Source organism: Corvus cornix, unplaced genomic scaffold, assembly GCF_000738735.6.
Source record: "Corvus cornix cornix isolate S_Up_H32 unplaced genomic scaffold, ASM73873v5 scaffold2, whole genome shotgun sequence".
NCBI lineage: Eukaryota > Metazoa > Chordata > Aves > Passeriformes > Corvidae > Corvus > Corvus cornix.
In genome coordinates this window covers 111,063-136,228 of record NW_024108687.1, presented here as the reverse complement: position 1 = coordinate 136,228, position 25,166 = coordinate 111,063, and the positions used below count along the sequence as shown (strand labels likewise).

The following is a 25,166-nucleotide window of genomic DNA, read 5'->3' as shown; positions in this document are numbered from 1 at the left end:
TTAGGCCACAGCTGGGGGTCTGAGATTGCCCAAAACGGGGCACAGGGGACGTTTTGGGTTGAGAGTCGGGGTTGGGGGGAGGCTCCCAGATCTCTGGACGACCCCCCCCCCCCCAATATTAATCCCCCCACGTGTGTCCCACCTCCCCCCTCCCCCAGAACACAGCGGGACGGCGGCGGGAGAGACCCCCCCTCCCGGCGCCCACCGGACCCTGGTGATGCTGGAAACCCATCCCGACCCCCCCAGACCCCCCCTCGGGAACCCTCCAACTCCCCGCTCGCCCCCCCCCAACCCCCCGAACACGAAGAGGGGGGGCCCGGGCGACCCCCCCAAGACGCCGAGGCCACTCAGATGGAGCTGTCGCCCGCCCCCACCATCAGTAAGTGCCACGGTTTTGGGGGGGGGGGGGGGTGGTTTTAGGGCTTTTCCTGACTCTGGGGGCGTCTCCCCAAATCCGTGGGTGGCCGGGGGGGGCTCTCCAGTGCCGTGTCCCCCCCTCCCCGCAGCGTCGCTGTCCCCGGAGCGGGCGGAGGACTCGGACGCGCTGACGGCCGTGAGCAGCCAGCTGGAGGGGTCCCCCATGGACACCTCGAGCTTGGCCTCCTGCACCTTGGAGGAGGCAGGGGGGGCTCCCCCCGCCCCCACCGCCCCACAAAACCCCCCCGGGACCCCCAAGGACCCCCTCCGGCCCCTCCCGACGCCGCTCAGCCGCCGGACGATAGGTGAGACCTGACCCCCCTTTTTCCTCATCATGGGGGGGGGGGGGGGTTGTGGTTTTGGGGTGTCCCCCCCTCCCCCCCCGGTGATGTCACAGTTCGGGGATGTCCCCTCGCCCCCCCCCCAGCTCCCCCCCCGCCTCGTCCTCGGAGAGTTCGTCCACGCGGGACTCGGCCGGGGCCATCTCCGGGGCCGACTCGCGCGGGATCCTGGAGGAGCCGCTGCCGTCCACCAGCAGCGAGGAGGAGGATCCGCTGGCCGGTCAGTGACCCCCCCCGGCCAGTCAGTGACCCCCCCTGGCTGGTCAGTGACCGCCCTGACCCCCCCTGTGTCCCCCTGGGCCGGTCAGTGACTCCCCCCGACCCCCTCCCGGCCGGTCAGTGACCCCCCCGACACCCCCCAGCCGGTCAGTGACCCTCCCTGTGTCCCCCTGGCCGGTCAGTGACCCCCCCTGACCCCCCCTGTGTCCCTTTGGCCGGTCAGTGACCCCCCCTGTGTCCCCCCCTGACCGGTCAGTGACCCCCTCCTGTGTCCCTTTGGCCAGTCAGTGACCCCCCTGACCGGTCAGTGACCCCCCCCTGTGTCCCCCTGGCTCGCCAGTGACCCCCCCTGACTCCCCCCCGTGTCCCTTTGGCCGGTCAGTGACCCCCCCTGCCCCCCTCTGTGTCCCCTTGGGATCCTTGGGGTGTTTCTGAGAGGTTCCTGGGGGTTTCGGGGTGTCCCCAAAGGTTTTTAGGGGTATCCCTGGATGATTTTAGGGTGTCCCTGGTGATTTCGGGGTGTCCCTGGGAGGTTTTGGGGTGTCCCTGAGGGTTTTTAGGGATGTCCCTGGTGGTTCTGGGGTGTCCCTGGGAGGTTTCAGGGTGTCCCTGGGGTTTTTAGGGATGTCCCTGGTGGTTCTGGGGTGTCCCTGGGAGATTCTGGGCTGTCCCTGGGAGATTTTGGGGTGTCCCTGCTGGTTCCGGGGTGTCCCTGGGAGGTTTTGGGGTGTCCCCCTTAGTTCCGGGCTGTCCCTGGTGGTTCCGGGCTGTCCCCGGTGGTCTCGGGCGGTTCCCGGGGCCGTCCCCGACGCATCCCCGCGGCATCCCCAGGGATCAGCCTCCCCGAGGGCGTGGACCCGTCCTTCCTGGCGGCGCTGCCGGACGACATCCGGCGCGAGGTGCTGCAGAACCAGCTGGGCATCCGCCCGCCCGCGCGGGCCCCGCCCGCCGCCAGCCCCGCCCCGCCCGTGGTGGCCACGCCCGGCCTGACCGAGGTCAGCCCCGAGTTCCTGGCGGCGCTGCCCCCGCCATCCAGGAGGAGGTGGGCGTGGCCACGGGCTGGGCGTGGCCTTGGGGTGGGGCTGAGGGTGGGGCTAAGGTGGGTGTGGTTTGGGCGGGGCTAAGGGTGGGTGTGGTCTGGGTGGGGCTAAGGGTGGGTGGGCTAAGGGTGGGTTGTGGTCTGGGTGGGGCTAAGGGTGGGTGTGGTTTCGGCGGGGCTAAGGGTGGGTGTGGTTGGGTGGGGCTAAGGGTGGGTGGGGCTAAGGGTGGGTTGGTCTGGTGGGGCGAGGCCTTTTTGGATGTGATTGCTTCGGGGTGTGGCCTCTTCAGGGTGTGTCCATATGGGGGCGTGGCCTGTTTGGGGCATGTCCATGTACGGGTGTGGTGCTGTGGGGGCGTGGCCTTTTGGGATGTGATATCTTTGGGGGTGTGGCCTCTTGGGGTGTGTCCACGTGGGGACGTGGCCTTTTGGGATGTGATTGCTTTGGAGGTGTGGCATCTTCAGGGTGTGTCCACCTTGGGGTGTGTCCAGTTGGGGGCGTGTCCCGGGGGCGTGGCCTCCCCCGAGCGTGTCCCTGGGGATGTGGCCTCATCCGGACGTGTCCCTGGGGATGTGGCCTCCCCCGGGCGTGTCCCTGGGGACGTGGCCTCCCCCGGGCGTGGCGCGGCCGCGTCCCAGCGCTGTCCCCCGCAGGTGCTGGCGCAGCAGCGGGCAGAGCAGCAGCGGCGGGAGCTGGCGCAGGCCACGGGCTCGACGCGCCCATGGACCCGGTGACGTTCATCCAGACGCTGCCGTCCGAGCTGCGGCGCTCGGTGCTGGAGGACATGGAGGACTCGGTGCTGGCCGTGATGCCGCCGGACATCGCGGCCGAGGCGCAGGCGCTGCGGCGCGAGCAGGAGGCGCGGCAGCGGCAGCTGATGCACGAGCGCCTCTTTGGCCACTCCAGCACCTCGGCGCTCTCGGCCATCCTGCGCAGCCCCGGTGAGCGCGGGCCCTGCCCTGCCCTGCCCTGCCGGCCCCCGCTTCCCTCCATGGCCCCCCCAGCTCCCTCAGATCCCCCAGTTCTCTCAGTGTCCCCCCAGTTCTCTCTGTGTCCCCCCAGTTCCCTCCATGTCCCCTCAGTTCCCTCAGATCCCCCCAGCTCCCTCCATGTCCCCCCCAGTTCCCTCCGTGGCCCCCCTGCTTCCCTCTGCCCCCCATTCCCTCAGCCCCCCGTCCCCATCGTGTGACATGCCCCTGACACGTGGCACCTTCCCTGGTGCTGTCCCCCGGTGTGTGACACGTCCTGGTGTGTGACATGTCCCCGGTGTGTGACACATCCCTGGTGTGTGACACAGCCCCAATGTGTGACGTGTCCCCAGTGTGTGATACGTCCCCGCTGTCCCCAGTGTGTGACACAGCCCCAATGTGTGACACGTCCCCGGTGTGTGACACGTCCCCGGCATGTGACACGTCCCCAGTGTGTGACACGTCCCCGGTGTGTGACACGTCCCCAGTGTGTGACACATCCCCGCTGTCCCCAGTGTGTGACACATCCCTGGTGTGTGACACATCCCTGGTGTCCCCAATGTGTGACGCATCCCCGGTGTGTGACACGTCCCCGCTGTCCCCAGTGTGTGACACATCCCCAGTGTGTGACACATCCCTGGTGTGTGACACGTCCCCGCTGTCCCCAGTGTGTGACACATCCCTGGTGTGTGACACGTCCCCGCTGTCCCTGCTGTGACACGTCCTTGTCCCCGCAGCGTTCACGAGCCGGCTCAGCGGGAACCGGGGCGTTCAGTACACGCGGCTGGCGGTGCAGAGGGGGGGCACCTTCCACATGGGGGGCACCGGCACCCACAGCAGGTCAGCGGGCAGGGGTCACTGCGGGTCAGTGGGGCAGGGATGGGGTCACTGCGGGTCAGTGGGGTGGGGGTCACTGCAGGTCAGTGGGGCAGGGATGGGGTCACTGCAGGTCAGTGGGGTGGGGGTCACTGCGGGTCGGTGGGGCAGGGATGGGGTCACTGTGGGTCAGTGGGGTGGGGGGTCACAGCTGTGTGGGGTGGGGGGTCACTGTGGGTCAGTGGGGCTGGGGGGGTCACTGTGGGTCAGTGGGGCTGGGGGTCACTGCAGGTCAGTGGGGCTGGGGGGTCACTGTGGGTCAGTGGGGCTGGGGGGTCACAGTGGGGCAGGGGGTCACTGTGGGTCAGTGGGGCAGGGGGTCACCGCAGGTCAGTGGGGTGGGGGTCACTGTGGGTCAGTGGGGCTGGGGGTCACAGCTGTGTGGGGTGGGGGTCACTGTGGGTCAGTGGGGCTGGGGGGTCACAGTGGGGCAGGGGGTCACTGTGGGTCAGTGGGGCAGGGGGTCACCGCAGGTCAGTGGGGTGGGGGTCACTGTGGGTCAGTGGGGCTGGGGGTCACTGTGGGTCAGTGGGGCTGGGGTCACAGCAGGTCAGTGGGCAGGGGGTCACTGTGGGTCAGTGGGGCAGGGGGTCACCGCAGGTCAGTGGGGCTGGGGGTCACAGCAGGTCAGTGGGCAGGGGTCACTGTGGGTCAGTGGGGCAGGGGGTCACAGCTGTGTGGGGTGGGGGTCACTGTGGGTCAGTGGGGCTGGGGGTCACAGCTGTGTGGGGTGGGGGTCACTGTGGGTCCGAGGGCGTAGGGGGGTGTCTGTGTCTGTTTGGGGTCACTTTGGGATATAATCCTGCCCCTCGGGCCGGTGGGCAGCAGCACGGACAGGGCAGTTCAGGGTCAGGCTGGAGCTGGTTTGGGGTCAGTTTATGGTCAGTTTGTGGCCAGTTTGGGACTGGTTTAGGGTCAGTTTGGGGTTGGTTTCTGGTCAGTTTGGGGTCAGTTTGGGGTCAGTTTCTGCTCAGTTGCGGTCAGTCCAAGCTGTCCCCCCAGGCCAGTGGGCAGCAGCATGGACAGGGCAGTTTGCGGTTGGTTTCTGCTCAGTTTGGGGTTGGTTTGGGGTCAGTTTGGGGTCAGTTTCTGCTCAGTTTGGGGTCAGCCCGAGCTCTCCCCCCAGGCCAGCGGGCAGCAGCGTGGACAGGGCAGTTTGGGGTTGGTTTGGGGTCAGTTTCTGCTTAGTTTGGGGTCAGTTTTTGGTCAGTTTGGGTTTGGTTTCTGCTCAGTTTGGGGTCAGTTTCTGTTCAGTTTGGGGTCAGTTTCTGCTCAGTTTGGGGTCAGTTTGGGGTCAGTTTCTGCTCAGTTTGGGGTCAGTTTCTGCTCAGTTCGGGGTCAGTTTGAGTTTGGTTTGGGGTCAGTTTCTGGTCAGTTTGGGGTCAGTTTGGGTTTGGTTTCTGCTCAGTTTGGGGTCAGTTTCTGCTCAGTTTGGGGTCAGTTTGAGTTTGGTTTGGGGTCAGTTTGGGGTCAGTTTCTGGTCAGTTTGGGGTCAGTTTGGGTTTGGTTTCTGCTCAGTTTGGGGTCAGTCCAAGCTCTCCCCCCAGGCCAGGGGGCAGCAGCGTGGATCGGGCAGTTTGAGGTTGGTTTGGGGTCAGTTTTTGGTCAGTTTGGGTTTGGTTTCTGTTCAGTTTGGGGTCAGTTTCTGCTCAGTTTGGGGTCAGTTTCTGCTCAGTTTGGGGTCAGCCCGAGCTCTCCCCCCAGGCCAGCGGGCAGCAGCGTGGACAGCCTGCTGCGGCTGCGCGGGCGGCTGCTGCTGGACCACGAGGCGCTGTCGTGCCTGCTGGTGCTGCTCTTCGTGGACGAGCCCAAGCTGAACACGAGCCGGCTGCACCGCGTCCTGCGCAACCTGTGCTACCACGCGCCCACGCGGGGCTGGGTGGTGCGGAGCCTGCTGTCCATCCTGCAGCGCAGCAGCGAGAGCGAGCTCTGCCTCGAGACCCCCCGCGGGACCCCCGGCCCGGGCGCCGAGGAGCGGCCGAGGAGCGGCCGGGGGGGAGCTCGCGCCGGGCCCGGCTCGGCCGCGGAGCCGCGCGGGCTGGACCTGCTGCACCGCGTGGAGTCCAGGAGCTCGGGGCAGCTGTCCTGGCTCTCCGTGTCCATGGACGCCGCCCTGGGCTGCCGCACCAAACATCTTCCAGATCCAGCGCGTGCCCGGCCGCAAGCACACCGAGAAGCACGGGGCGGCCGCCGGCTCTGCCGTCCACATCCACCCCCAGGCCGCCCCCGTGGTGTGCCGGCACGTCCTGGACACACTCATCCAGCTGGCCAAGGTTGGGGGGTTTGGGGGGGGTCTTTGGGGGGAGCTGGGGGGGTTTGGGAGGCACTGGAGTGCGTTATGGGGGGTTTGGGGGTCTTTGGCGGGAACTGGGGGGATTTGGGAGGCACTGGAGTGTGTTATGGAGGGGTTTGGGGGGAACTGGGGGGATTTGGGAGGTGCTGGAGTGTGTTTGGGGGGTCTTTGTGGGAGCTGGGGGGGTTTGGGAGGCGCTGGAGTGCGTTTTTGGGGGTCTTTGGGGGGAACTGGGGGGGTTTAGGAGGCACTGGAGTGTGTTATGGGGGGTTTGGGGGTCTTTGGGGGAACTGGGGGGATTTGGGAGGCACTGGAGTGCGTTATGGGGGGGTTTGGAGGGGTTTGGGAGGCACTGGAGTGCGTTATGGGGAGGTTTGGGGGTCTTTGGCGGGAGCTGGGGGGGTTTGGGAGGCATTGGAGTGTGTTATGGGGAGTTTGGGGGGAACTGGGGGGATTTGGGAGGTGCTGGAGTGTGTTTTGGGGGGTCTTTGGGGGAGCTGGGGGGGTTTGGGAGGCACTGGAGTGCGTTATGGGGTGGTCTTTGGGGGAACTGGGAAGCACTGGAGTGCGTTAGGGGGGAGTTTGGGGGTCTTTGGGAGAACTGGGGGGATTTGGGAGGCACTGGAGTGCGGTTTGGGGGAGTTTGGGGTGCTTTGGGAGAGCTGGGAAACACTGGAGAGCACTCTTGGGTTCCTGGGAGGTTCTTTGAGGGTTTTGGGGGGCACTGGGACATTTTGGGGTGCACCAGGGCAGGTTAAGGGTTAAGTTTGGGGTTCCTTGGTGGAGCTGGGGCCTCTGGGGGTCACTGGAACATTCCATGGGGGGGCTGGGGGACCCCCACACCTGGGGGTGCTTTGTGGGGGGAGGGGGCACAACCGGGGACCCCTCCCCATGCTCGGGGTCCCAGCAGCATCACTTGGGGGGCGGGGGGGGGAGTCCCCAAAACCTGTGTGGGGCCTGGGGGGGTGACTGAGACCTCCCCAGTGGGGGAGGGGGGGGGGGTGGGAAGGGGACTCTGGGGGTGATTTTGGGGTCACTGACGCCCCCTCCCCCAATTGCCCCCTTTTCCCCCAGGTCTTCCCCAGCCACTTCACCCAACAGCGAGGCCGAGACCCCGCGACCGAACCCGGAGCGCGACCGCGGCCCCCCCAAATCCGGGGGCAGCCCTTGCCCTCCCCCACCCCCCAAACCCCGCCGGCTCCCCCTCCCCCTCCCCCCCTTCGGGCGCCCCTTCCCCCGCCCAACCCCCCCAGTCGGGCAGCCTGTCCACCGATTTCTGGGACCTGCTGGTCAAGCTGGACAACATGAACGTGAGCCGCAAGGGCAAGGGCTCGGCGCGGGCGGGGGGCGGCGGGGGGGGCCCCGAGCCCGAGGCGGCCGGGGGGGGCCTGGAGGCGTCGCCGCTGGGGCAGCTGATGAACATGCTGTCGCACGGCGTCATCCGCCGCAGCCCCCTCCTCACCGAGAAGCTGCTGCGCCTCCTGTCCCTCATCTCCATCGCCCTCCCCGAGGGGGGCAAGGCCGGCGAGGGGGGGGCAGCGCCCCAGAACGGAGCCCCGCCCCCCCCACGCCCGCCCGCCCGCTGCGGGGGCTGGGACGGGGACGGGGACGGCAGCGCCCGGGAGCCCCCCGGGACAGGGAGGGAACGGCGGCGGCAGCGCGGCCACGGGAGGAGGAGGAGGAGGAACTGCGGGTGAGTGTGGGGATGGGGGGAAAGGGGGACAGAGGGATTGGGAGGGATGGGGTGGGGACAGAGAGGGACAGAGGGACGGGGATGGACAGAGGGGACAGGGAGGGACAGAGGGGACGGGGAGGGACAGAGGGACTGGGAGGGACAGAGGGGACAGGGAGGGACAGAGGGGACGGGGAGGGACAGAGGGACTGGGAGGGACAGAGGGGACAGGGAGGGACAGAGGGGACGGGGAGGGACAGAGGGGACAGGGACAGAGGGGACAGAGAGACAGGGAGGGACAGGGGGACAGGGAGGGACCGAGGGATGGGGGGACAGATGGACAGAGGGACAGGGAGGGACAGGGGTATGGAGGGGACGGGAGGGACAGAGGGGATGGGGACAGAGGGGACAGAGGGACGGGGAGGGACAGGGGGACAGAGGTTACAGGGGGACAGGGAGGAACAGAGGGGACAGGGAGGGACAGAGGGACGGGGAGGGACGGAGGACGGAGGGATGGGGGGATGGAGGGACAGGGAGGGATGGGGGGATGGAGGGACAGAGGGACAGGGACAGAGAGGACAAGGAGGGACAGAGGGACGGGGACAGACAGAGGCGACAGGGAGGGACAGAGGGGATGGGGAGGGACAGAGGGACGGGGGGACAGAGGGACAGAGGTGGGGACACAGGGACAGGGACGCAGGCAGGGCACAGGGAGCAGCCGGGGGCGCCGTGGCCTCGGTGGCACCCCCCGGGCACTGCCCCCACCCCAGCGCCGCCGTGTCCCCGCTGTCCCCAGCCCCTGGCAAGAGCTCCAAGTCGCCGGCCAAGGTCCCGAGGGCGGCCCCGACTCGCGGCTGGCGGCCACGGGCCTGACCGAGAGCCAGCTCCAGCTCTCCGTGGAGGTACCGGGGGGGCCAGGGCCGGGTGAGGGGGGGTCCCCAGGTGTCCCCAGGTGTCCCCAGGTATCCCCAGGTGTCCCCAGGTATCCCCAGGTATCCCCAGGTGTCCCCCAGGTGTCCCCAGGATGTCCCCAGGTATCCCCAGGTGTCCCCAGGTATCCCCAGGATCTCCCCAGGATGTCCCCAGGTGTCCCCAGATGTCCCCAGGTATCCCCAGGATATCCCCAGGTACCCCCAGGTGTTCCCAGGATGTCCTCAGGTATCCCCCCAGGATGTCCCTAGGATGTCCCCAGGTGTTCCCAGATGTCCCCAGGATGTCCCCAGGTATCCCCAGGATCTCCCCAGGATGTCCCCAGGTGTTCCCAGATGTCCCCAGGTATCCCCAGGTATCCCCAGGTGTCCCCAGGTATCCCCAGGATATCCCCAGGTATCCCCAGGATGTCCCCAGGTGTCCCCAGGTGTCCCCAGGTGTCCCCCAGGTATCCCCAGGATGTCCCCAGGTGTCCCCCAGGTGTCCCCCAGGTACCCCCAGGTACCCCCAGGATGTCCCCAGGTGTCCCCAGGATGTCCCCAGGTATCCCCAGGTACCCCCAGGTACCCCCAGGTATCCCCAGGATGTCCCCAGGTGTCCCCCAGGTGTCCCCCAGGTATCCCCAGGTATCCCCAGGATGTCCCCAGGATGTCCCCAGGTGTCCCCAGATGTCCCCAGGTGTCCCCAGGTGCCCCCAGGGTGCCCCCAGGTATCCCCAGGATGTCCCCAGGATGTCCCCAGGTGTCCCCAGGTGTCCCCACCGCCCCCGTGCCCCCCCAGGTGCTGACGTCGCACTCGTGCTCGGAGGAGGGGCTGGAGGACGCGGCCAACGTGCTGCTGCAGCTGTCGCGGGGCGACGCGGGGACGCGGGACACGGTGCTGCGGCTGCTGCTCAGCGGGGCCCGGCAGCTGGGGGGGGCCCTGTGCCGCCAGATCGGTGAGGGGGGGTCCTGGGGGGGCCCTGTGCCGCCAGATCGGTGAGGGGGGGTCCTGGGGAGGCCCTGTGCCGCCAGATCGGTGAGGGGGGGTCCTGGGGAGGCCCTGATGGGTGAGGGGGGTCCTGGGGGGGTCTGATCAGTGAGGGGGGTCCTGGGGAGGGCCCTGTGCTGCCAGATTGGTAAGGGGGGGTCCCGGGGGGGTCCTGGGGGGGCCCTGTGCCACCAGATCAGTGAGGGGGGGGTCCTGGGGGGGCCCTGATGGGTGAGGGGGGGTCCTGGGGGGTCTGATGGGTGAGGGGGGGGTCCTGGGTGGGTTCCAGGGGGGACCCTGTGCCGCCAGATCGGTGAGGGGGGGTCCCGGGGGGGGGAGGTCCTGATGGGTGAGGGGGGGTCCTGGGGGGAGCCCTGTGCCACCAGATCGGTGAGGGGGGGTCCTGGGGGGTCCTGGGGGGGTTTGGATGGGTGAGGGGGGGTGCTGGGGGGGTCCTGGAGGGATCCTGATCAGTGAGGGGGGGTCCTGGGGTGGGGGGCTCTGGATGGGAGAGGGGGGTCCCAGGGGGGTCCTGATCTATGGGGGGGGGTCCTGGGGGAGGGTCCTGATGGGTGAGGGGGATCCTGGGGTGGGGGGGTCCCGGATGGGTGAGGGGGGTTCCTGGGGGGGCTCTGTGCCACCCGAATGGATGAGGGGGGGTCCCAGGTGGACCAGCCGGGGGTGCCCTGTGGTCAGTGGGGGGTCGCAGCCCCGCTGACCCCCCTGTCCCCCCCAGGGACGCTGCTGGCCGAGCTCCGCGAGTACAACCTGGAGCAGCAGCGCCGGGCACAGCTCGAGGCCCCCTCCCCCGAGGGGCTCCCCGAGGAGCAGCCCCCCAGCGCCAAACTCAAGGGCAAAATGCAGAGCCGGTGAGCGGCCGGGCACCGCTGACCCTGCTGGGCACCACTGACCCTCCTGTCCCCTGTCCTGGGCACCGCTGACCCTGCTGGGCACCACTGACCCTCCTGTCCCCTGTCCTGGGCACCGCTGACCCTGCTGGGCACCGCTGACCCCTGCTGGGCACCGCTGACCCTCCTGTCCCCTGTCCTGGGCACCGCTGACCCCTGCTGGGCACCACTGACCCTCCTGTCCCCTGTCCTGGGCACCACTGACCCCTGCTGGGCACCACTGACCCCTGCTGGGCACCGCTGACCCTCCTGTCCCCTGTCCTGGGCACCACTGACCCCTGCTGGGCACCGCTGACCCTCCTGTTCTCTGTGCTGGGCACCGCTGACCCTCCTGTCCCCTGTGCTGGGCACCACTGACCCCTGCTGGGCACCACTGACCCCTGCTGGGCACCGCTGACCCTGCTGGGCACCACTGACCCTCCTGTCCCCTGTCCTGGGCACCGCTGACCCCTGCTGGGCACCACTGACCCCTGCTGGGCACCGCTGACCCTCCTGTCCCCTGTCCTGGGCACCACTGACCCTGCTGGGCACCACTGACCCTGCTGGGCACTGCTGACCCTCCTGTCCTCTGTGCTGGGCACCGCTGACCCCCTCTGGGCACCACTGACCCTCCTGTCCCCTGTCCTGGGCACCGCTGACCCTGCTGGGCACCGCTGACCCTCCTGTCCCCTGTCCTGGGCACCGCTGACCCTGCTGGGCACCACTGACCCTCCTGTCCCCTATCCTGGGCACCACTGACCCTGCTGGGCACCGCTGACCCTCCTGGGCACCGCTGACCCTCCTGGGCACTGCTGACCCTCCTGGGCACCGCTGACCCTCCTGTCCTCTGTGCTGGGCACCACTGACCCTGCTGGGCACCGCTGACCCTCCTGTCCCCTGTGCTGGGCACCACTGACCCTCCTGGGCACCACTGACCCCTCCTGTCCCCTGTGCTGGGCACCACTGACCCCTCCTGGGCACCACTGACCCCTCCTGGCCCTGTCCTGGGCACTGCTGACCCCTTCTGGGCACCGCTGAGCCCTCCTGTCCCCTGTCCTGAGCACCACTGCCCATCCCCCTTGTCCCCTCCCCCCACTGACCACTGCCCATTCCCCTGCTGACCACTGCCCATTCCCCTGCTGACCACTGCCCACCCCCCTTGTCCCCCCCCGCTGACCCACTGCCCATTGCCCCTGCTGACCACTGCCCATTCCCCCATTCCCTCCCTACTGACCACTGCCCACTTCTTCCCCCCCCACTGACCGCTGTCCCCCCATCCCCCCTCGCTGACCACTGCCCATCCCTTGTCCCCCCCCCGCTGACCACTGCCCATCCCCTTGTCCCCCTCGCTGACCACTGTCGCCCCCATCCCCCGCAGCTTCGACACGGCCGAGAGCGTGGTCATCGTGGCGTCGCAGAAGCGGGCGCTGGGCGGCCGGGAGCTGCAGCTGCCCTCCATGTCCGTGCTGACCTCCAAGACGTCCACGCAGCGCTTCTTCCTGCGCGTGCTGCAGGTCATCATCCAGCTGCGCGACGACACGCGCCGGGCGCACCGCAAGGCCAAGCAGCCCGGCCGGCTGGGTAAGGGCCGTCCCGGCCACCCCCGCTGACCGCTGCCCGCTCCGTGCCCGCCTGACCGCGCTGTGCCCGCAGGCGCCGCGGGGCTGGGGGCGGCCGGCAGCATCCAGGCCGCCGTCCGGCAGCTGGAGGCCGAGGCCGACGCCATCATACAAATGGTACGTGAGGGCCAGAGGGCCCGGAGGCGGCAGCAGGGAGACACGGTTAGCACGGCCGCCTTCCTCCACCCCGCTCCTCCTCCTCCTCCTCCTGCTCCTGCTGCTCCTGTTCCTGCTCTTGCTGCTGCTCCTGAGCTTCCTCAGCGTCCTCATCCTCCTGCTCCCTTCCTCAGCCCCGTCCCGTGCGCTGCTCCTCATCATCCTCGTCCTGCCTCTTCCTCACCCGCTGCTCTTCCTCTTCTTCCTGCTTTTGTCCCTCCTCATCCTCAGCCCCATCCCACCCCCTGCTCCTCATCCTCGTCCTGCCCCTTCCTCGCCCACTGCTCTTCCTCTTCCTCCTGCTTCTGTCCCTCATCATCCTCATCCCCCTCCCGCCCCCTGCTCCTCATCCTCATCCTGTCCCTTCCTCGCCCACTGCTCTTCCTCTTCCTCCTGATCCTGTCCCTCCTCATCATCCTCATCCTCATCCCACCCCCTGCTCCTCACCCTCGTCCTGCTCCTTCCTCCCCCGCTGCTCTTCCTCTTCCTCCTGCTTTTGTTCCTCCTCATCCTCATCCCCCTCCCGTCCCCTCCTCAGGCCGCTCATCCTCATCCTGCCCCTTCCTCCACCCCTCCCCTTCCTCGTGCTCCTGCCCCCTCCTCATCCTCCTCATCCTCCCACCCCCTCCTTGTCCTGCTCCCTCCTCGGCATCCCCACCATCCTCATCCTCAGGCCCCTCATTCTCATCCTGCCCCTTCCTCCACCCCTCCTCATCCTCCCAGCCCCTCCTTGTGTTCCCCCGTCCTCATCCTCTTCCTCCCACCCTCCTCCTCATCCTCCTCCCGCTCCCCCCAGCCTTCCTCCCTCCCTGTCCTGCTCATCCCCATCATCATCCTCACCTTCCTCTTCATCATCCTCATCCTCCTCCTTCACCCTCTCTCATCCCCATCCTCATCCTCATCCTCCCCCCTCGCTCCTCCTCTTCCTCCCTCTCCCCATCCCCCTCCTGCTTCTCCCCCATCCCCCCGCGGCTCCCAGCCCCCTCCCCCCCCAGTTTCGGGTCCCCCCGGCTCTCAGCCCGGCCAGGGGGGCCTCGGGAGGGTCTGGGGGATCCCCTGGGGGGGTCCCGGCCCCCTAAAGCCGCCCCGTCCCCCCCAGTCGGAGGCCGGGCCCGCGGACGCCGCCCCCCGGCGCGAGGAGTCGCCCATGGACGTGGACCAGCCCTCGCCCGCCCCGCAGGACGTGGGTGAGAACCCCCCCAGTGCGGCCCAGTACGGCCCAGTCACCCCCCAGTACGGCCCAGTCACCCCCAGTGCGGCCCAGTATGGCCCAGTCACCCCCCAGTACGGCCCAGTCACCCCCCAGTACGGCCCAGTACAGCCCAGTCACCCCCCAGTACGGCCCAGTCACCCCCCAGTGCGGCCCAGTATGGCCCAGTCACCCCCCAGTACGGCCCAGTCACCCCCCAGTGCGGCCCAGTACGGCCCAGTCACCCCCCAGTGCGGCCCAGTATGGCCCAGTCACCCCCCAGTACGGCCCAGTCACCCCCCAGTGCGGCCCAGTACGGCCCAGTCACCCCCCAGTATGGCCCAGTGCCGCCCGGTCAGCCCCCAGTATGGCCCAGTCACCCTCCAGTACAGCCCAGTACCGCCCAGTCACCCTCCAGTACAGCCCAGTGCCACCTGGTCACCCCCAGTACGGCCCAGTCACCACCCAGTATGGCCCAGTGCCGCCTGGTCAGCCCCCAGTATGGCCCAGTCACCCCCCAGTATGGCCCAGTGCCACCTGGTCAGCCCCCAGTACGGCCCAGTCACCCTCCAGTACGGCCCAGTCACCCCCAGTGCCTCCCGGTCACCCCCCCAGTATGACCCAGTCACTCCCAGTGCCACCCAGTCAGCCCCCAGTGCCACCCAGTCACTCCCAGTGCCCCCCAGTCACCCCCCAGTGCCACCTAGTCACCCCCCAGTGCGGCCCAGTATGGCCCGGTCACTCCCCAGTACGGCCCAGTGCCACCTGGTCATCCCCCAGTATGGCCCAGTCACCCTCCAGTACAGCCCAGTCACTCTCCAGTATGGCCTAGTGCTGCCCGGTCACTTCCCAGTGCCACCCAGTCACCCCCCAGTGCCATCCAGTCACCTCCCAGTGCGGCCCAGCATGGCCCAGCGCCACCCAGTCGTCTCCCAGTGCAGCCCAGTACAGCCCACTCACCCCCCAGTACCACCCAGTGACCCCCAATGCCACCCCTGGGGCCATCCCCACTCCCCCAGGCCGCTGTGGGGCCATCCCAGTATCGCCCTCAGCGGGTGCTACTGGTTTGAGGGGGGTGGGGAGGGGCTGGGTGGGCGCAGGGGGGTCCTGACCGTGTCCCCCCCCCCCCCAGGCCCGGAGGCCGCGCAGGGCGGGGAGCGGGAGCGGGACGGGGACGAGCGGCCCCCGGAGCTGCCCCTGCTGAGCGAGCAGCTGAGCCTGGACGAGCTGTGGGACATGCTGGGCGAGTGCCTCAAGGAGCTCGAGGAGTCGCACGACCAGCACGCCGTGCTCGGTGGGTCAGCCCGGGGCGAGCGGGGACCCCAAAAGCACAGGGGGGACCCGAAATCCACATGGGGGGGGGCTGGAACCTATAGAGGGACCCTAAATCCAAATGGGGGGGGCTGGAACCTATAGAGGGACCCTAAATCCACATGGGGGGGGCTGGAACCTATAGAGGGACCCTAAATCCACATGGGGGGGGCTGGAACCTATAGAGGGACCCTAAATCCACGTGGGGGGAGTGGAACCTATAGAGGGACCCTAAATCCACATGGGGGGGGCTGGAACCTATAGAGGGACCCTAAATCCACATGGGGGGGCTGGAACCTATAGAGGGACCCTAAATCCACATGGGGGGGGGGCTGGAACCTATAGAGGGATCCTAAATCCACATGGGGGGAGTGGAACCTATAGAGGGACCCTAAATCCACATGGGGGGGGCTGGAACCTATAGAGGGACCCTAAATCCACATGGGGGGAGTGGAGCCTATAGAGGGACCCTAAATCCACATGGGGGGAGTGGAGCCTATAGAGGGACCCTAAATCCACATGGGGGGAGCTGGAACCTATAGAGGGACCCTAAATCCACATGGGGGGGGGGCTGGAACCTATAGAGGGACCCTAAATCCACATGGGGGGCTGGAACCTATAGAGGGACCCTAAATCCACATGGGGGGGGGGGCTGGAACCTATAGAGGGACCCTAAATCCACATGGGGGGGGGGCTGGAACCTATAGAGGGACCCTAAATCCACATGGGGGGGGCTGGAACCTATAGAGGGACCCTAAATCCACATGGGGGGAGTGGAACCTATAGAGGGACCCCACAGCCGACCCCGTGCTGCCCCGCTCCCACCCCGCTGTCCCCCCTGCCCCACTCCCACCCCGCTGACCCCGTGTCCCGCAGTGCTGCAGCCGGCGGTCGAGGCGTTTTCCTGGTGCACGCCACGGAGCGCGAGAGCCGCCCGCCGGTGCGGGACACGCGGGAGAGCCAGCTGGCACACATCAAGGACGAGCCGCCGCCGCTGTCGCCCGCGCCCCTCACCCCCGCCACCCCCTCCGCCCTCGACCCCTTCTTCTCCCGGGAGCCCTCGGCCATGCACATCTCGGCCAGCCTGCCCCCGGACACCCAGAAATTCCTGCGCTTCGCCGGTGAGCGGGGACGGGGTTTGGGAGCACTGGGAAGGGGTTTGGGGGCACTGGGAAGGGGTTTGGGGCACTGGGAGGGGTTTGGGGGAGTTTAGGGCATGGGGAGGGGGATTTGGGAGAACAGGGAGGGGGTTTGGGGGCACTGGGAGGGGGTTTAGGGCTGTGGGGAGGGGCTTTGGGGGCACTGGGAGGGGTTTGGGGGAGTTTAGGGCATGGGGAGGGGGATTGGGAGAACAGGGAGGGGGTTTAGGACTGTGGGGAGGGGGTTTGGGGGCACTGGGAAGGGCTTTGGGGGCACTGGGAAGGGGTTTGGGGGAGTTTAGGGCATGGGGAGGGGGACTGGGAGAACAGGGAGGGGGTTTAGGGTTGTGGGGAGGGGCTTTGGGGGCACTGGGAGGGGGCTTGGGGGCACTGGAGGGGGTTTAGGGTTGTGGGGAGGGGCTTTGGGGGCACTGGGAGGGGGCTTGGGGGCACTGGGAGGGGGTTTAGGGTTGTGGGGAGGGGGCTTGGGGGGGCTCAGGGCGTGGGGAAGGGGATTGGGAGAACAGGGAGGGGAGTGGGGAGGGGGTTTGGGGGGCTCGGGGTGTGAGAAAGGGATTTGGGGTCTGGGGGAGAGTTGGGAGGGGGTTCGGGGGGATTCAGAGGGGGTTTGGGGACGCTGGGAAGGGATTTGGGGGGAGGCTGGGATGTGGGATGGGAACTGGGGGGAAGTCAGGGGGATTCTGGGGCTGCGGGGGGAGGGTTTGGGGGTGTTCAAGGGGAGCCTGAGGCTTTGGGATCAGATTTGGGGCGGAAACGGGGGCTTTAGGGGCGAGGCCGGGGCTTTGGAAGAGGATCCGAGGGGGCTCCGGGGCATTGGGGGGGACTCTGCAGGGCTTGGGAAGGGTTTTGGGGGAGCCCCACAACCTTGAGGGGGGGCAGTTTGGGGGATTTTTGGGCTCCTCAGGGTTTTGAGGAGCCCCAGGACTTGGAGGAGGGGCAGTTTTGGGGGATTTTGGGGCTCCTCAGGGTTTTGGGGGAGCCCCACAACCTTGAGGAGGGGCAGTTTTGGGGGATTTTTGGGCTCCTCAGGGTTTTGGGGAGCCCCAGGACTTCGAGGAGGGGCAGTTTTGGGGGATTTTTGGGCTCCTCAGGGTTTTGGGGAGCCCCAGGACTTCGAGGAGGGGCAGTTTTGGGGTTTTCTGGGCTCCTCAGGGTTTTGGGGGAGCCCCAAGGGGAGGGGCAGTTTTGGGGAGCCCCAGGACTTCGAGGAGGGGCAGTTTTGGGGATTTCTGGGCTCCTCAGGGTTTTGGGGAGCCCCAGGACCTTGAGGAGGGGCAGTTTTGGGGATTTCTGGGCTCCTCAGGGTTTTGGGGAGCCCCAGGACTTTGAGGAGGGGCAGTTTTGGGGATTTTGGGGCTCCTCAGGGTTTTGGGGGAGCCCCAGGACTTCGAGGACGGGCAGTTTTGGGGATTTTGGGGCTCCTCAGGGTTTTGGGGGAGCCCCAAAGGGAGGGGGATTTTGGGGGACTTTTGGGCTCTTCAGGGTTTTGGGGGAGCCCCAAGGGGAGGGGGATTTTGGGGGACTTCTGGGCTCTTCAGGGTTTTGGGGGAGCCCCACGACCTTGAGGAGGGGCAGTTTTGGGGGATTTCTGGGCTCCTCAGGGTTTGGGGGAGCCCCAAAGGGAGGGGGATTTTGGGGTTTTCTGGGCTCTTCAGGGTTTTGGGGGAGCCCCAAAGGGAGGGGCAGTTTTGGGGAGCCCCAGGACTTCGAGGAGGGGCAGTTTTGGGGATTTTTGGGCTCCTCAGGGTTTTGGGGAGCCCCAGGACCTTGAGGAGGGGCAGTTTCGGGGATTTCTAGGCTCCTCAGGGTTTTGGGGGAGCCCCAAAGGGAGGGGCAGTTTGGGGGATTTTTGGGCTCCTCAGGGTTTTGGGGAGCCCCAGGACTTCGAGGAGGGGCAGTTTCGGGGATTTCTGGGCTCTTCAGGGTTTTGGGGGAGCCCCAAGGGGAGGGGCAGTTTTGGGCTCCTCAGGGTTTTGGGGAGCCCCAGGACTTCAAGGAGGGGCAGTTTGGGGATTTCTGGGCTCCTCAAGAGTTGGGGCTCAGCACAAGCCAAGGACAGAGCTCGCAAAGACCCTCGGGGGGGGGGGGGGAACAAATCTCCCCTCCTGGGTGGTATTTTGGGAGGGAACCCCTCTATTATTTCGGAACACCCCCAAAACCCCTTTTCCCCCCCTCCTCAGAGACCCACAGGACGGTGCTGAACCAGATCCTGCGCCAGTCCACCACCCACCTGGCCGACGGCCCCTTCGCCGTGCTCGTCGACTACATCCGCGTGCTGGACTTCGACGTCAAGCGCAAGTGCGTGGGCTGGCGTTCGGGATGGGGGGTTTTGGGGTGCTCTCAGAGGGTCCCACAGCTGCTGACCCCACTTTTGTCCCTCCCCCCAGGTACTTCAGGCAGGAGCTGGAGCGCCTGGACGAGGGGCTGCGCAAGGAGGACATGGCCGTGCACGTCCGGCGCGACCACGTCTTCGAGGACTCGTACCGGGAGCTGCACCGCAAGTCCCCCGAGGAGATGAAGAATCGCCTGTGAGACCCCTGGGGATACCTCAAAAGAGCCCAAAATACCCTCCTAGGGCACCCTAAAATACAGCCAGGGATATCCCAGACCTCCAGGGATGCCCAAAATATCCCCAAAATACCCCTGGGACACCCAAAATGCCCTCCTAGGGCACCCTAAAATACAGCCAGGGATATCCCAGACCTCCAGGGATGCCCAAAACATCCCCAAAATACCCTCCTAGGGCACCCTAAAATACAGCCAGGGACATCCCAGACCTCCAGGGATGCCCAAAACATCCCCAAAATACCCTCGTAGGGCACCCCAAAATACAGGCAGGGATATCCCAGACCTCCAGGGATGCCCAAAATACCCCTGGGACACCCAAAATGCCCTCCTAGGGCACCCCAAAATACAGGCAGGGATATCCCAGACCTCCAGGGATGCCCAAAATACCCCTGGGACACCCAAAACATCTCCACAGGGCACCCCAAAATACCCCCCAGGATACTCCAAACATCCCCCAAGACACCCAAAATACCCCTGGGACACCCAAAACATCCCCACAGGGCACCCCAAAATACACCCAGGGACACCCAAAATAGCCCCTGGAACATCCCAAACCTCCAGGGATGCCCAAAAGATCCCCACAGGGCACCCCAAAATACACCCAGGGTCATCCCAAACCTCCAGGGATGCCCAAAACATCCCCAAAATACCCCTGGGACACCCAAAATGCCCTCATAGGGCACCCCAAAATACAGCCAGGGACACCCAAAATACCCCCCGGGCACCCCAGAATACCCCTAGGAGACCCCAAACACCCTCCGGAACATCCAGAAATCTCCAGGGACTCCCCAAAACAACCCTAGGACACCCAAAATACCCCCAGGGTACCCCAAACACCCCAAGATACCCCTGGGACATCCAAAACCTCCAGGGACTCCCCAAAACAGCCCTGGGACACCCCAAAACACCCCTCCAACCTCCCCATATCCCCCTAAACCCCCCAATTCCCTCCCCAAACCTCCCCAGAACACCCCCTCACCTTGCCCAAGCCCCCAAAACACCCCTCCAGCCCCAAAACACCCCTCCAGCCCCACAACAACCCCCTAAACCCCCATAACCCCCCAAAACACCCCATTCAACCCCACAAACCCCCCCAAAACACCCCTCCAGCCCCACAAACCCCCCCCAACCCCCATAATGCCCCCCCAAACACCCCTCCAGCCCCACAACCATCCTCTAAACCCCCATAACTCCCCCAAAACACCCCTCCAGCCCCACAACAACCCCCTAAACCCCCCAAATCTGCCCACAAACCTCCCCAAAACACTCCTCCAACCCCACAACCACCCCCACCACCACCCCCTAAACCCCCACAACCCCCAAACCTCCCCAAAACACCCCTCCAGCCCCATGAACACCCCCTAAACCCCCAAAACACCCCTCCAGCCTCTCAACCACCCCCACAACCACCCCCTAAACCCCCACAACCCCCCCAAACCTCCCCAAAACGCCCCTCCAGCCCCACAACCACCCCCTAAACCCCCAAAACCCCACCCAAACCTCCCCAAAACACCCCTCCAACCCCACAACCACCCCCTAAACCCCCCCAAACCTCCCCAAAACACCCCTCCAACCCCACAACCACCCCCTAAACCCCCCCAAACCTCCCCAAAACGCCCCTCCAACCCCACAACCACCCCCTAAACCCCCACAACCCCACCCAAACCTCCCCAAAACACCCCTCCAACCCCACAACCACCCCCCAAACGCCCCCGGCTGGCACCCCCGGCCCCGCCGCCCACGGCCGTGCCCCGCAGGTACATCGTGTTCGAGGGCGAGGAGGGGCAGGACGCGGGCGGGCTGCTGCGCGAGTGGTACATGATCATCTCCCGCGAGATGTTCAACCCCATGTACGCCCTGTTCCGCACCTCGCCCGGCGACCGCGTCACCTACACCATCAACCCCTCGTCGCACTGCAACCCCAACCACCTGAGCTACTTCAAGTTCGTGGGCAGGATCGTGGCCAAGGCCGTGTACGACAACCGCCTGCTGGAGTGCTACTTCACCCGCTCCTTCTACAAACACATCCTGGGCAAGTCCGTGCGGTAAGGGGGCAACCGGGGAGCGTTTGGGGGGCTCGCCAGGGATGGGGGGCTGTGTTTGTGGGGTGCTGGAGCCGGTTATGGGGTGCTGGATGCCCTTAGAGGGGTGTGGGATTGTGTTTGTGGGGTGCTGGAGCCCCTTCAGGAGGTTTGGAGCCATTTATGGGGTGCTAGAGCCTGTTATGGGGTGCTGGAGCCATTTATGGGGTGTTGGAGCCTCTTCCGAGGGGTGCTGGAGCCCCTTCAGGAGGTTTGGAGCCGTTTATGGGGTGCTGGATGCCCTCGCAGGGGTGTGGGGCTGAGTTTGTGGGGTGCTGGAGCCGTTTATGGGGTGCTGGGTCCCCTCAGAGGGGTGTGGGGTGCTGCAGTGCTGCTTCACCCGCTCCTTCTACAAACACATCCTGGGCAAGTCCGTGCAGTAAGGGGGCAACCGGGGAGCGTTTGGGGGGCTGGAGCTCCCTGGCAAGGTCTCACCCCACTTTTGGTGCTCCCTTGGGGATCTCACCCCATTTTTGGTGCTCCCCGGGGGTCTCACCCCACTTTTGGTGCTCCCTTGGGGATCTCACCCCGTTTTTGGTGCTCCCCGGGTGATCTCACCCCATTTTTGGTGCTCCCAGCAGGGTCTGACCCCATTTTTGGGGCTCCCCGGGGGGGTCTCACCCCGTTTTTGGGGCGCTGCCCCCGCTGCCCCCCAGGTACACGGACATGGAGAGCGAGGACTATCACTTCTACCAGGGCCTCGTGTACCTGCTGGAGAACGACGTCTCCACGCTGGGCTACGACCTCACCTTCAGCACCGAGGTGGGGACCCCCCCCTGAACCCCCCCAGGGCACGGGGGACCCCCCAAAAACCAACACCGGGGGCCCCCATTGCTGCCCAGGAGGGTCCCAGGGAGGGGCCCCTCCCCTCCTGAGGTGTCCCCCTGGTTTGGGGGTGTCCCTTCTGTCCCTGGGGTGTCCCCTCACTGCTCACACCCCAGGGGTGACACCCTCTTGTCCTGGGGACCTGTTCTGTGACCCGGTGACACCCCAGGATCAGGAATTCGGGGTGTTTGAGGTCTGGGGGTGTCCCCCCATGCCCTGCTGACCCCCTGTGCCCCCCCAGGATCAGGAATTTGGGGTGTTTGAGGTTCAGGGATTTCCCCTTTGTGTCCCCATGCCCTGCTGACCCCCTGTGCCCCCCCAGGTGTAGGAATTTGGGGTGTTTGAGGTTCAGGGATGTCCCCCTGTGCCCCCCCAGGTGCAGGAATTCGGGGTGTTTGAGGTTCAGGGATGTCCCCCTGTGCCCCCCCAGGTGCAGGAATTCGGGGTGTTTGAGGTTCAGGGATGTCCCCTTTGTGTCCCCATGCCCTGCTGACCCCCTGTGCCCCCCAGGTGCAGGAATTTGGGGTGTTTGAGGTTCAGGGACATCCCCCCATGCCCTGCTGACCCCCTGTGCCCCCCCCAGGATCAGAAACTTGGGGTGTTTGAGGTTCGGGGATGTCCCCCCATGCCCTGCTGACCCCCTGTGCCCCCCCAGGTGCAGGAATTCGGGGTGTGCGAGGTGCGGGACCTGAAGCCCAACGGGGCCAACGTGCTGGTGACGGAGGAGAACAAGAAGGAGTACGTGCACCTCGTGTGCCAGATGCGCATGACCGGTGAGCGCCGGGGCCGGGGGGGCTCGGGGGGGGCTCCCAGGACCTTCCTGACCCCCCCAAATCCCGCAGGCGCCATCCGGAAGCAGCTGGCGGCGTTCCTGGAAGGCTTCTACGAGATCATCCCCAAGCGCCTCATCTCCATCTTCACGGAGCAGGAGCTGGAGCTGCTCATCTCGGGGCTGCCCACCATCGACATCGACGACCTCAAGGCCAACACCGAGTACCACAAGTACCAGGGCAACTCCATCCAGGTGGGGCCGGCTCCCGCGGGGTTCCGGGGGGCATTCCAGGGGGTGCTGGGGGTTCTGGGGCATTCCAGGGGGGTTCTGGGGGATCCTGGGGCATTCCGGGGGCATTCCAGGGGATCCCAAGGGTGTTCCAGGGGCTTCTGGGGGCATTCCAGGGGGATTCTGGGCCATTCCGGGGGATCCTGGGGGTTCTGGGGCATTCCAGGGGGATTCCCGGCGATTCCAGGGGATTCTGGGGGCATTCCAGGGGGAATTCCAGGGGATCCAGGGGGATTCTGGGGGGATTCCAGGGGATCCTGGGGACATTCCAGGGGATCCCAAGGGTGTTCCAAGGGATTCTGGGGAATTCCAGGGGCATTCCAGGGGGATTCTGGGCCATTCCGGGGGCATTCCAGGCGATCCTGGGGGCATTCCAGGCGATTCTGGGGGCATTCCAGGGAGATTCCAGGGGGATAAGGGATCCCAAGGATGTTCTGGGGGATCCCAGGGGGATTCCAGGGGATCCCAAGGGTGTTCCAAGGGATTCTGGGCCATTCCAGGGGGCATTCCAGGGGGATTCTGGGGGCATTCCAGGGGATTCTGGGGGATTCCGGGGAATTCCAGGGGATTCCCAGGGATCCTGGGGGCATTCCAGGGGGATTACAGCAATTCCTGGGGCATTCCAGGGGATCCCCAGGATGTTCCAGGGGATTCTGAGGGCATTCCAGGGGGATTCTGGGGCATTCCAGAGGATTCCGGGGGGATTCCAGGAGGATTCCGGGGGGATTCCAGGGGATTCCAGGGGATTCTGGGGGCATTCCAGGGGGATTACAGCGATTCTGGTGGCATTCCAGGGGATCCCAGGGGTGTTCTGGGGGATCCCAGGGGTGTTCCGGAGGATCCTGGTGGCATTCCAGGGGATTCCAGGGGGATTCCGGGGGCATTCCAGGGGATCCCAAGGGTGTTCTGGGGGATCCCAAGGGTGTTCCAGGGGATTCCGGGGGATTCCTGGGGATCCTGAGGGCATTCCAGGGGGATTCTGGGTGATTCCAGGGGATTCTGGGGGATCTCAGGGGCATTCCAGGGGATTACAGTGATTCCGGGGGCATTCCAGGGGATTCCAGGGGGATTCCGGGGAGATTCCAGGGGCATTCCAGGGGATCCCAAGGGTGTTCTGGGGGATCCCAAGGGGTATTCTGGGGGCATTCCAGGGGATTCTGGGGGCATTCCAGGGGGATTCCAAGGGTGTTCTAGGGGATCCCGAGGGGATTCCAGGGGATTCTGGGGGCATTCCAGGGCATCTCAGAGGTTTTCCAGGGGATCCTGGGGGTCTTCCAGGTGACCTCGGGGGTGTTCTGGGGGATCCCGGGGGCTGACCCGTCCCTCCCCCCCCAGATCCAGTGGTTCTGGCGCGCCCTGCGCTCCTTCGACCAGGCCGACCGCGCCAAGTTCCTGCAGTTCGTGACGGGCACATCCAAGGTGCCCCTGCAGGGATTCGCCGCCCTCGAGGGCATGAACGGCATCCAGAAATTCCAGATCCACCGCGACGACCGGTCCACGGACCGGCTGCCCTCGGCACACACCTGGTGAGGGGACACGGGGCGGGGGGGGGGGACCCAGGAGGGACAGAGGGACATGGGGGGGGACACAGGGACATGGAGGGGACACGGGGACATGGGGGGGACACGGGGACATGGGGAGACACGGGGACATGGGGGGGACATGGGGACATTGGGGGGACACAGGAGAGACAGAGGAGGGACATGGGGGGGACACGGGGACATGAAACACGGGGACACGGGGGGGACATGGGGGGACACGGGGACATGGGGGGGACACGGGGACATGGGGGGACACAGGGACACGGGGGGGACACGGGGACATGGGGGGGACACAGGGACACGGGGGGGACACGGGGACAGGGGGGGGGACACAGGAGGGACAGAGGAGGGACATGGGGGGGACACAGGGACACGGGGGGGACACCGACCACCTGCCCCTGGCACACTCCTGGTGAGGGGACACGGGGACGTGGAGGGACACAAGGACATGGGGGGGACATCAGGGGACACTCGGCCTCCGCCGCCCTCTGCCCCCACCTGGCACAGGGGGACAGAAAGGGGTGGGAGGGGACAGCAGGAGGTGGCACCGGGAGGACGCGGAGATGGGAACGGGGGACACACGGGTGGGGTGGGGGACGAGTCACTGGGGTCAGGTGAGGACACGGGGACAGAGCCACCGAGCAGCGCTCGGGGTGGCACGGGGACAGCGGGCGGGAGTGCGGACACAGGGATGAGAGACGGGAACGGGAGAGGGGGGCAGGAACGGGGGGGCACGGCCACGGGGGCGGGTGGCGCTGGGCACGGGGGGCACGGGGGGCCGGTGCCCCGCGAGTGACGCGGGTGCGTCCCCAGCTTCAACCAGCTGGACCTGCCGGCCTACGAGAGCTACGAGAAGCTGCGGCACATGCTGCTGCTGGCCATCCAGGAGTGCTCCGAGGGCTTCGGGCTGGCCTAGGGGGGCCGCCCCGACCCCCCCGCAGGGGCTCTATAAATATATATATATTTTTTGGTTCCGTTGGCTTTTTTTGGTTTGGTTTGTTTTTTTCGGGGTTGTTTTTTTTTCTCCGGTCCCGGTTTGGGGGG

At 66.4% G+C, this 25,166-nt stretch overlaps 1 protein-coding gene across 1 annotated transcript; it reads left to right on the top strand.

The window, feature by feature from the left end:
• Positions 1-1,923: 1,923 nt before the first annotated feature.
• HUWE1 (HECT, UBA and WWE domain containing E3 ubiquitin protein ligase 1) lies at positions 1,924-25,103 on the top strand. The gene is given in 22 exon segments (XM_039572523.1): positions 1,924-2,019; positions 2,671-2,958; positions 3,723-3,825; positions 5,566-6,134; positions 7,229-7,847; positions 8,623-8,728; positions 9,537-9,693; positions 10,462-10,594; positions 11,991-12,193; positions 12,266-12,348; positions 13,487-13,574; positions 14,709-14,870; positions 15,764-15,784; positions 15,787-16,008; positions 18,228-18,345; positions 18,435-18,575; positions 20,373-20,660; positions 21,353-21,458; positions 22,177-22,294; positions 22,364-22,545; positions 23,917-24,107; positions 24,936-25,103. Coding segments are annotated over 21 exon segments (3,933 nt in total). The 5' UTR covers positions 1,924-2,019; positions 2,671-2,738; the 3' UTR covers positions 25,039-25,103.
• Positions 25,104-25,166: the final 63 nt, after the last annotated feature.